The sequence below is a fragment of the Anolis sagrei genome, chromosome 2 (assembly GCF_037176765.1).
Source record: "Anolis sagrei isolate rAnoSag1 chromosome 2, rAnoSag1.mat, whole genome shotgun sequence".
NCBI classification, from domain to species: Eukaryota; Metazoa; Chordata; class Lepidosauria; order Squamata; family Dactyloidae; genus Anolis; species Anolis sagrei.
The window spans coordinates 272,585,514-272,597,782 of record NC_090022.1 but is presented as its reverse complement, the minus strand read 5'-3'; the positions used below and the strand labels follow the sequence as shown (position 1 = coordinate 272,597,782).

General features: G+C 38.3%; 1 protein-coding gene across 2 annotated transcripts in view; it reads right to left on the bottom strand.

Moving 5' to 3' along the window:
* Positions 1 to 12,269, bottom strand: part of PLPP1 (phospholipid phosphatase 1) — a 90,172-nt gene that overhangs the window by 23,316 nt on the left and 54,587 nt on the right. For both annotated transcript variants that reach the window (XM_060761494.2, XM_060761495.2), the window contains exon 4: positions 299 to 356. In XM_060761494.2, coding sequence (XP_060617477.1) covers positions 299 to 356 — 58 coding nt within the window. The remainder of the gene's footprint in view (positions 1 to 298; positions 357 to 12,269) is intronic.

The window sequence follows — 12,269 nt, the reverse complement described above, 5'->3', positions numbered from 1 at the left end:
AATGCAGACCAGAAATCTTTATTATCTTCTTAACGATGTATTTTTGACCCACAAACACACAGAACAATTCTGAGCAAGATAACGTGACTTGCAGTGGCAAAACATTCCAACCTTGAGTCGGATTATCTCAGAGCAAACACTCCGCCCCATCCAAACCTTTTTTTTATTTAATGTTTCTCTTGTACAAACAGCCCAAATGAAATGCTGAGGCAGCAAATGTTTCAGCTTTCATGCTATGAAATACAAACAGATTTTTCCCTTCCCTTTAACTCCATAAAAGACAGAAAAATATACTTACTGCTAGGAACAGCATGCAATACATGGAGAACGAAGAGTGCCCAGAATAAAATGACAGCCTGAAAAACAGTGACACAGATTAATTGCTTTTTGTTGTATAAAGTCGTAAACATTAAGCAGTCATCATTATTTACAACTTTCTTTTCTTTAAAGAAACACAAAGATGAACAAAACGATTTTGTTGATCAGCCCCAAACACAAAGGTAAGTAGTGTGAGATAGTCCTCCATCTCTGAGTTGGAAAAGTAGAGTTCGTTTAAAAGCTGACTTGGTGTTTCCCACCATAACTTTGCTTAAGAGAAGTTAGAACAAGTGCTACCATGGGAGATGGAGTACAAGCGTAACTGTACAAAAATGCTTTGTGTTAAATGATAGTTTTATTTAGTTGAGAAGGAATGAAGCACACCTTCAAAATAATGCAGAAATATAACTGTTAAAGCCCCTTCTTTCTTGTTTTTTGTCTAGCTCGGTAATTTCCAACCTTTTTTTTGACCAGAGACCACTTGACCAGGGATCACTCTCCAATCACTCTCCAACATTAGTACCAAAAGGGTTATGAATCAGTTTTTGGTCAACTTTAGATTTGGTTTGGTTACTTGGTGTGCTGATTCAGAAAATTACATTGGATAGACTTCTTCAGCTCTAGTTTCTGATACAGGACATATGCCACCCAGTAGCCGCCATCTGCTTGCCCACAGAAAACCTTTTTTAATAAGCCTCGGCACTATAAAAGGGTTTCGCAAGACCAGTCGCTCTCATTGAAACAGTGTAGTAACGGTGAGGCCTCAGACCATATTTTAGGTCTTGCAGATCACTGTTGGCCCACGGACCAAAGGTTGGGAACCACTATTCTAGCTGGAAGCGTTTTAGTAGTGACTAAAGCACTGGATATTAATTACAATAATGATTTAGCCCCCAGATCCAATAGTTCTAATTAGATGGCTAATTACAGTGATTAAAGACTAAGTTCTCTCTCAATATGATGTTTACAATGCAGTATAAAACTTTTAATTAGGAACAGTAGTTGTCAGAGGATTACTGAGTTTTTTATGGTCTTAAGTTTCCTTCAAAACTTAAAGTTACTTTTCAAAACTTAAACAATTTCCAGACTCCCCAAGCCAATATGTTCACTGCAGATTATTTATTTATTTATTTGCTGCATTTATATACCGTCCCTCTCAGCCCGCAGGCGACTCGGGACGGTTTACAGTTGGTACCAAGACCATAAGTTGGTATCAAGACCAACTAGAAGAGCTGTTGTCAGAAGAGTAACTTTTCCATGCTCTGGATAATATTTAGGGCTGTGTCAAAAGAATTCATGCTGAAGTGCCACTTCTAGACTGCAGATTAGGCACATTAATACTTTTATATTCCTAATGGGAAGGTTAGAAGCTGATAAGGGAGCAAGCAACAAGGCAACTTCCACACCAGGAGCTCAGATTTATCAAGATTACTTTTCTATTCCTGGGTACGGCTTTTGCCATGAGACACAGCTGGTACTGTCATGACCTTGCACAATGGAGAACGTGTAATGTGCTTTGGAAAAAAAAATGCAATGACTCACTACAACATTTAGTTTACCTTTTCATGGGTCACACATAGATCCAGTACATAGACTACAGCCAAAGCCACGTCTGTCAGGGTGACTTGGCCAAAGGTGATGGATTACAGTGCCAGATTCCAGCTGGAAATATTATTTATCCCTTATTAAATCTGTCAGTCCTCCCTCCCACATACATACATTCTCTCTTGCTGGCCCCACAGTGATAATATTTTAAACAGAGCAGCAGACGCACAGGGAGGGGGAGACAATAGAAAGCCCCCCTGAGGCATTCCTCTACAGGCAGCAAATCCAACAGCAGTTCTGAGTCAAAAAATTTCTTCTCGCCTCCCATCCAGGAGCTTGAATGTCCCAACTCAGATGCAACTTCAGGGCATATAAACTTGCTTGGTCTTCACCCTGCCACCTTTCTCAAACACCAGTCCTCAGTCCCACCACTGAATAAGTAAATGCTTCCAATGTGAAAGTACCCCAGTGGTGGAACATCAAGCCCTTGTTTTGTTTTCATCCCTCCTCAATCTCTTCATATTTTAAAAAGACTAAAATCACCTCAGTAGCAGTTCATACATGAGGTCTTAAACTGTCAGGATACATATTATTGTTTCATGGTAACTGGCTTTCTATTGGACGCTTTCCTTCAATAATCAGATCCAGTGCACATTTTTTATTTCCACTTCTCACTTCAGTCCCAAAGACGAGGTGGCCACTACATCACAGAATGAGCTATTTAAGTTTAGGAAGGAGCCTCTCTTAATACAAGGATAACTTGCCGACCCATTATGAGGACTCTAGCATAGATCATGAATACAAAGCATAAGGTGAAATACAGAAAATTAAATATTTAATGACTATTCAACATAGTTTGCATGCTGGATTGTTTATCTATGGGCCATAGTATTTTTTTTTTACCAAGGCAGCTTGTAATCTCAGAAGACACTGAGCAGAGATTTCACAGAGCCATCATAATAATGGGTTGTTGTGAGTTTTCTGGGCTGTATGGCCATGTTCCAGAAGCATTCTCTCCTGACGTCTCGCCCAGGAGAGAATGCTTCTGGAGCCTGGCCATACAGCCTGGAAAACTGACAGCAACCCAGTGATTCCGGCCATGAAAGCCTTCAACAACTCATCATAATAATGTTGCCATAAAATGTCACATGTTCTTTTGCTTGATAGCTTTGTATTCCAAATAATATGACCCAATTATGTTAAGCATTTTAACCTGTTACTACAAAGATGTGTGCCATACAACTGAAAAATGCACCAGCAGTTGTGTTAACTCTTAAGAAGATTCCCAAGCAGGAAAAAAGGGAGTAAACACAGAACTGAATGGAAGGATATATAACAACATTAGGAACACAGTGCACAAATTTTGGAAAGTTTTCATTAGGACGTTACAACCAATCAACTTTAATAAGTATATAAACGCCACACACGCCTTTTCCAATACCTATTTGTCTAACACACATTTTAAAGAAAGTTGCTGTGTGAACTTGACGAAGTATTATCTGAAATGATATTTCAATATCCGGCTGATATTGAAAGAGATCTGGAAACCTAGCCCTATATAATCAGTCCTTGTGGTTATAATCAACAAGAACACAATCTTGCAATTCATTATACATACACATTACACAGGCAAAAAAAAGTCAGCAGGGCTGATAAAATCAGTAAGAACTGGGGTGTGCTACAAGATTTTTTTGAAACCATAATTAAGAACTTCAGGAATTTATTTCATTTATTTCAAAGTTTTATATACCGAGCTTCTCACCTCATAAGAGGGACTCAGCCCGGTTTCCAACCATAAAAACACATACAATCGGTAAAATATCAAAATACACATTACAATAAAACATTTAAAAAGCACATATATTTAAAACTACAGTGGTCAGTCGTCATACTAAAATGAAGAATGAAGAAGACTCAAGTGTCCCTGATGCCCCCCTTGGAGTACCTTAGGGGGGTACTGAAAAGGCTTGTTGTTGTTTATTTGTTCAACCACTTCCAACTCTTTGTGACCTCATGGACCAGCCCACACCAAAGCTTCCTGTTGGCCATCGCCACCCCCAGCTCCTTCAAGGTCAAGCCAGACACTTCAAGGATAACTTCTTGCCCTTGGTTGGCCCCTCTTTTTTAACTTCCATTTTCCCCAGCATAATTATCTTCTCCAAACTTTCATCTTTTCTCATTATGTGGCCAAAGTACTTTATCTTTGCCTCTAATATCCTTCCCTCCAGTTTTTTTTAAATTTTATTTTGATACATCCCAACAATCAATAAAAATTTTGCCATACAGGGCTTATTTCAATAAACATTATTCCAAGAGTAAATATTTCTTAACTGACATTCTATACATTCCTTAGTTATGTATCACCCAACAACCCCCCCCCCCCCCCCAATTACCTCCACCATATCCTTCCCTCCAGTAAGCAGCCGGGCATTATTTCCTGAAGAATGGACTGGTTTGATCTTTTTGTGGTCCAAGGCACTCTCAGAATTTTCCTCCAACACCACAGTTCAAAAGTATCTATCTTCCTTCACTCAGCCTTTCTTATGGTCCAGCTCTCATACCCATAGGTTATATGGGGAATACCATTGCTTTAACTATGCCTATCTAGGCTAACACATTTTATTTGGCATAGAATTCATGCAATGTAAGTAACTTTACAAGATGCATCTGTAGGGTACAATAATTGTGCTAAACAAAATTTGTTAAACAAAACAAAAACACTTATGAACTACCCCTTTAGAAATGTCATATTACAGTTAATAGTGGAGGAGAAGGGTTGATCAGTTTATGCCAGGAGTGGTCGATGAAGCCACTAGATGTTTTGCTTTTACAGATCCTATCCTATCAAGCCAGCATAACCACTGGTGAAAGATTATTGAAACTACAATTGAAAAACACCTGTACTGCCCTACTTTATCCTTTGGTTGGATCTGTCCAAACGCACACAGATGAAGCTGGACATTTCTGGAACTTGGCCAACTTAACCACCCTGCTATTTGCAGTTTACATCCTATGCAGTTACAACCAAGAGGCCTTATGGCAGTTAGATACCAGTTCGGCAACATTAACAACCTGCCAAAGAGTCTAAAGAAAAATCAGAAATAAAGCCCTTTTTTAAAAAGCAGGAAAGACAAGCTAATCAACAATAATTTATTATTCTTTAATTTTTTTTCATAAGCACAGCATGTTTTAACAAGTTAAGCATTCCACAGAGGAACAACCTGTACAGCATATTTTCTTCTTAGATCATTAGAACAGACCTTCTAATGCTTGAAGAATAACAACACAGAAAGATTTGTGAGAATGTTTGCTGAACATCTGTAAGATTCCAGAATATAAGGTAAATGCCCCATTTGTAAACATTTTGTATATGTATCTCTATAATATTGATAATGTATGTCAGACAGCAAACAATCTTCCACTATCCCTAATAAAATAACATTAATTCAGATACAGATATAGGATTCAGAGAAATATTATTCCTTGATATATTCCTTTTTTTAATTCCTCCCATTCTTACCAATAGCACAATGCAGATGAGAACATTTAAAATTTATGCTCTTGTTGAATCAATCACATTATGGCCATTTTAAAAAAATGAAGCACTGGGACAGGAGAAGAGCCAAAGTAAACAATCTTGGTACGCATGCATGTGTAAAGTCAACTTTATATCAGCACTATTTCACTCTTTATATCTACCTAAGAAACACATTTAAAAGTCAATATTATAGTAAGACAAGGCAAAACTATCTATAAAAGAGAAACTTTATGGTCACAGCAACTGAAAGTGTGCAAAGATTTAGAACCTAGAAACTAGTTTCCTTCTCATAATTAGCTTTCCAGAAGAAATCTTCACTTTATACCTGATGAATAAAGGAGGAAAATATTGACAAATGAATCAAGAAGGGAAGTCTTCACAATAATGCAATGTTTCACAAAAATGGGGAAAACTGGTTTGCATTAGTAAAATAGCACTGCTTTAACTGGACCGTTTATATGTAACGTTAAGCTAAGAACCGTTAGCAATCAGCTGAAATGTTTTAGAATAGCTTGATTCCAGCAATAAGCTGCTTCAGACACCCAAGAGGATTTCCTATTTCTTGTTAGTGGAAAGAGAGCACCTGCTTTTTAAAGGAAAATTTCAGCACATACAGTATGTGCAACAATTCCTCTCCTTAAGGTTCCTCTGTCAGCTACATCCAGGAGCTGTTTTCTGATGGCTGCCAGGAGTCTGCTGGGTTTCAAAAGCTAATTTTCTCAATAATGTGTTAACTTGCTAAGCATAGCATAAAGTTATTTTCACATTTTCCTCTAGTAAAAGTACGATTAACTTGTATTCATAAGAACTCAAGGGGTTTATAATTCAGTATACATCATGCACATATTTTACTAGATCTGCCATTAGCAGCTAGACTAAAACAGAAGTATTCCAGCTTATCAGCAATGGGACAACTAAATCTACAACACGGATTATATTTTTTTCAGGATTTTACATATGGAACCTATTTTCAATGACAGCTATGCAACAAAGAGAACCACTGACCATGTGCATGATAGGTTAAGGTGGCTGTAGTCTACATATAATGTATTTGTCAGCATCATGGATTCTACCATGTATTTAACCATGTTTGCACTTACTTTGTGTCTTTGTATACTGGATGATGGGGCATGCCACATTTTCTCAGCAGACTGGAATCTGGCTAGGTTTATAGCTAGATGCAATGGGAGTGAAAACTAATGTTTAAAACAGTGGTTCCCAACCTGTGGTCCCCAAAAAACAAAAATATGGCCTGCAGCCTCACCATTACTACACCGTTGCCTTGAAACCATGTGGCAACAAGAGCAACTGGTCTTGTGAAAATTTCTTATAGTGCTGAGGCAATGGGGATGTTGGGAGGGGAGAGGCTGACTATCCACAAAAGATTAATATTACATCAGCTCTAGATTATTAAATATGGTTTTCTGTGGGCAAACAGATGGCAACTACTGGATGGCATGTGTTCTGTTATCAGAAACTAGAGCTGATGTGGTCTATCCAATGTAATTTTCTGACCAAAAACTGATTCGTAACCCTTTTGATATTATGTTGGAGAGTGGTCCCTGGTAAAAAAAAAAAAAGGGGGGGGGGTGGGAACCACTGGTCTAAAAACTGCCAATGTCATTGTTGTGAGAGAAAATAGGAAGAAGGATAGCTCCGAGAAAAGTGAATGTTTTCATATTTTATCAGAAACAGCAGTATTACTTGCATCAAGATTTAATTGTTTGCTCTCAAATATATTGTATAACTGCTAAACCTTCAGGCATTATTTGTTTACTGAACATGTATGTAGGATATCTCGGTTAACAATCACATCACCTTCAGCCCAAACAAGAAACATGTACAGTAATCAACTCTCTTTTCTGAAGAAGAACCTTTTAAGAAAACTATTTCAAAGAGGAATCTTTAAACATGACGTGAGTAATTAACCTTAAGTTCTTATGGAACCAGATCATGGATCTTCCTAATTTGGTATTCTGTCACCAGTGAAGACAGACAAATAGTGTGGACCTTTTTCAGACCATCACAACAATCTGACACACATTAGCGACTACAGTAATGTCCTGCGTGTTTATAGCTAAGCAGACCAGAAGCAAAAGATGGGGAAATGGGAAGATTGGTATCTTTAATGGATCCAAATATTACTCATTTTTGCCTTTGGCAGCATTATCATTTTCAATAGTAATATATCAAAGCAACAGGTATGAAGAACTGGCTCATCCTATAAATTCAACATATTTTTTTAGCTCTGAGTTAAAGTTGTTCTTTTCCTTTTAAAATAACTGTGTGCCATTTTGTTTATTACTGATTTTGGGAAGCTGGAAGAAAGCCATTTTTTCCATCTGAAGGTACCTTTTCAACTGCATTAATTGTGAAACGACACAAGCTACACAGCAATTCATCTTCCTTGCAAAAATGATACACATATCTGGCTAAACATGTATATACAGCTATCTTTGAAGGCAGTTTTGACACACACTGCAATAAAATGGCTGTTAGGCAAGATCAGCATTGTAAACTCTGTTTGAATGTCTGACTGCCAAGGGCTGTTTCAATCTCACCAACACAGAGCACACATTTAATCAAGCCTCTTACTACTAACATTATCTGGTTTTTGTTCAGATAGAGCTTAAAATCCGAAGTCCCGTCTTCTGCTTTGCAACTTAAAAACAACTCATTAGAAAATAGCCAAAGATTTCATTTCAGGACTCTCTATAAAGTGAAACTCTATCCTTTTCCTGACTTCTGGTTGAAATAGTTTCCAAAATACAGAGAGCTATTACTTCAATAGTAAAGCCCTTGCAGGGCTCATTTGATGAGAAAGACAGAGTTCTTTCCTACTTTAAGCAGTGAAATTGTATCCTGCACACAACTATACAAACTTACATCCATGGTATATAAATATGGATCTCTCACCTCAACAAAGTCCAGCCACAAAATTCACCTGTAAATCAAATCAGAGAGATACCGGGGGAAACCATTTTACAGGTCCAAACAGAAATTAGGCCTGATGGATATGAGTGGGCTTCAAGACTTTCTTGCAGTTAAAGTTCACAAAGGTGTAAGCACTTCCCTTACTTTTCTGCCTTGACACAGATCAGTTGTGAGAAATGGTCAGCACAGGTCTCTTTATCTCACCGAGGATGCTAATGGTCATTTGCAGAATTAAAATAGTCACTTGTTCTAAATCAGTGGTTCTTCCAGATGTTTTGGCCTTCAGCTCCCAGAAATCCTAACAGCTGGTAAACTGGCTGGGATTTCTGGGAGTTGTAAGCTAAAGCACCTGGTGACTTTATCTTACAAGTGGATGAGGGATTAGAGTGGATGAGGGATTAAAGGACATCCAACCCCAAATTGGGAAACAAGTCGTCCAGGAATACCTGGCCGCTCTAAATGAGTTCAAGTCCCCAGGGCCAGATCAACTACACCCAAGAGTACTGAAGGAACTAGCGGAAGTCATTTCGGAACCATTGGCAATCATCTTTGAGAGTTCTTGGAGAACGGGAGAAGTTCCAGCAGATTGGAGGAGGGCCAATGTAGTCCCAATCTTCAAAAAGGGAAAAAGGATGACCCAAACAATTACTGTCCGATCAGCCTCACGTCAATACCAGGCAAGATTCTGGAAAAGATTGTTAAGGAAGTGGTCTGCAAACACTTAGAAACAAATGCAGTCATCGCTAATAGTCAACATGGATTTATCAAAAACAAGTTATGCCAGACTAATCTGATCTCTTTTTTTGATAGAGTTACAAGCTGGATAGATGCAGGGAATGCCGTGGATGTAGCGTACCTGGATTTCAGTAAGGCCTTCAACAAGATCCCCCATGACCTTCTGGCAAGGAAACTAGTCCAATGTGGGCTAGGCAAAACTACAGTGAGGTGGATCTGTAATTGGTTAAATGGACGAACCCAGAGGGTGCTCACCAATGCTTCCTCTTCATCTTGGAAAGAAGTGACAAGTGGAGTGCCACAGGGTTCCGTCCTGGGCCCGGTCCTGTTCAACATCTTTATTAATGACTTAGATGAAGGGCTAGAAGGCATGATCATCAAGTTTGCAGACAACACCAAATTGGGAGGGATAGCCAATACTTCAGAGGACAGGAGCAGGATTCAAAACCATCTTGACAGATTAGAGAGATGTGCCAAAACTAACAAAATGAAGTTCAACAGTGACAAATGCAAGATACTCCACTTTGGCAGGAAAAACGAAATGCAAAGATACAAAATGGGGGACAATGCCTGGCTCGAGAGCAGTACGTGTGAAAAAGATCTTGGAGTCCTCGTGGACAACAAGTTAAACATGAGCCAACAATGTGATGTGGCGGCAAAAAAAGCCAATGGGATTTTGGCCTGCATCAATAGGAGCATAGTGTCTAGATCTAGGGAAGTAATGCTACCCCTCTATTCCGCTTTGGTTAGACCACATCTGGAATATTGTGTCCAATTCTGGGCACCACAATTCAAGAGAGATATTGACAAGCTGGAATGTGTCCAGAGGAGGGTGACTAAAATGATCAAGGGTCTGGAGAACAAGCCCTATGAGGAGCGGCTTAAGGAGCTGGACATGTTTAGCCTGAAGAAGAGAAGGCTGAGAGGAGATATGATAGCCATGTATAAATATGTGAGAGGAAGCCACGGGGAGGAGGGAGCAAGCTTGTTTTCTGCTTCCTTGGAGACTAGGACGCGGAACAATGGCTTCAAACTACAAGAGAGGAGATTCCATCTGAATACGAGGAAGAACTTCCTGACTGCGAGAGCCGTTCAGCAGTGGAAAACTCTGCCCCAGAGTGTGGTGGAGGCTCCTTCTTTGGAAGCTTTTAAACAGAGGCTGGATGGCCATCTGTCAGGGGTGATTTGAATGCAATATTCCTGCTTCTTGGCAGGGGGTTGGACTGGATGGCCCATGAGGTCTCTTCCAACTCTTTGATTCTATGATTCTATGACCCACAGGTTGAAAACCACTTTTATAAAGGAAATGCTTACAGATCCAGTTATGTAACTTAAAGTACACAAGACTCTTCAGTGTAACAGCAGTATACTCCTCCTTAAGCATACAATGAAAGATGCTGTGGATATGTTGCATATATGATGCTGATTCTGTTGACTGTAAATATTTAAGCTTCATACTTCAGAGAAGCCACTGAAATCCACATGCATGCAGACAATTTCAACAGAAAGGCAGAAACCATGAAAATGAACAACATCTGGCTACCAGTATTAAAAAATTCTAAAATCGTATCAGTAAATAAAGAACAACATTCAATGGCCGTCACCTTACAGATATGAACTCATCTTCCTTTAGAGACTCTAGAGACTCCAAGTCAACACCAACCATTTCTCCAAGGAGCTGAAATTTAAGTTGTTCAATTACTAGACTTAAATTCAATTGAGTGAAATGATTTTGCTTTCTTTTATTTTACAGGGCATTTCTTTTATTGGATTGTGGTTTTAGAAAAGTAGAGACATTCTTATTTTGTTAGGCATTAACTAGCACGGGAAGGAAGCTAGTGCTACTAGCAGTTTAAAAAAGAACAGTTCTACCGTATTTCCATTTATTATATATTTTAAAACATTCTGGGGGACTCTCTTGCTGCTAAACATGTCGAAAACACATTAAGAAAAGTGTTTTGGTGATTTCATTTACAATAATATTAAACTGGAAAACAGATAAACATAAACAGAAGTAAGCTTGAAAAAATGAGGCAAAATTAAGGTTCTTAGATTTACATACTATTCAGGGAGGCTAAAACCAATGTTAATAAATAGTAAAATTCTAAGGAGGAATAATATAATCAGACGGCTATTGAAGATAAACTGTTGCAAAACCCATTAAGTAAACAAGGAGGCTTTTGCCATATGGTGAAATGACATATAAAACACAGTTGCCAACCTGGTTTCCTACGTCAAAGAATTAGAATTATTTATATAAATGCAAAAATCCAATGGATAATCCAACACAAACACAAAACAAAAAATATACCTACATATATATAAAGCCAATTCTGGGTCATTTAGGATGTATGGCTTGTACTGAAATAATCCAATTTAACAATTTAACCGTAAGAATGTAACCTTATATTTATATATTTAAAAGTTAAATTATTGCAGAATGTACTAAAACCTTTATATTATTTTTAAAGAAGGAAAGCATCACACAATATCAGTCATAGGGGCTGTCAGGAGACCATTATAAATAGTTTAAAGTCTCTTTTAAGATAAAATATTTTTCCTTACCATAAAAACAGTGCAACAAGTGCAAAGGGGTATTTTTGCTAACTCCACAAAGAAATGACTAATCTCAAAAATTCTCTCTTTGTAATTATTTCAGATAACAAGAGGACAGTGGATTAAAGTTAGAACAGCTCGCCTCTCTGGCAAGGTGTCTGCAGGAAATCTGGATTACTTCGTTGCACTAAAAGAAGAGGAAATTATGCATGGAAAGTATAAGTAGTCAGTAAATGTTAACAAAACTGCAATATTAGAACACACTGGAGAATAACAAGACACGAGCAAAGGTCATTGTACAGACTGGAAATCAAGCAAGAAAGGAAAACCAGAGGCTTTGGCTCAGCAATGAAGCTCCTGGTTGTCTACAGCTGCCTGCTGGCCCCCAGCCTTCCCTGAAAAACTTAGTTCCCTGGCTCAAAAGGACTCTCTGGCTCCCTAGTTTAACACAGCCTCCTCCATCCTAACTTTCCTTTCTTTTTCTCCTTCTTCACTTATGCTGGGGCTGAAAATTAGTTTCAGAATAAAGCAAAAAGTGGCTGTGTTGTATGAGAAAAAAATTAACTCATATTCCATGAAGTATCTTTATCAGAGGAAAATGCGTAAGGGTTTGGTTTATGAATTTACGAAGGAGAAAACAGAA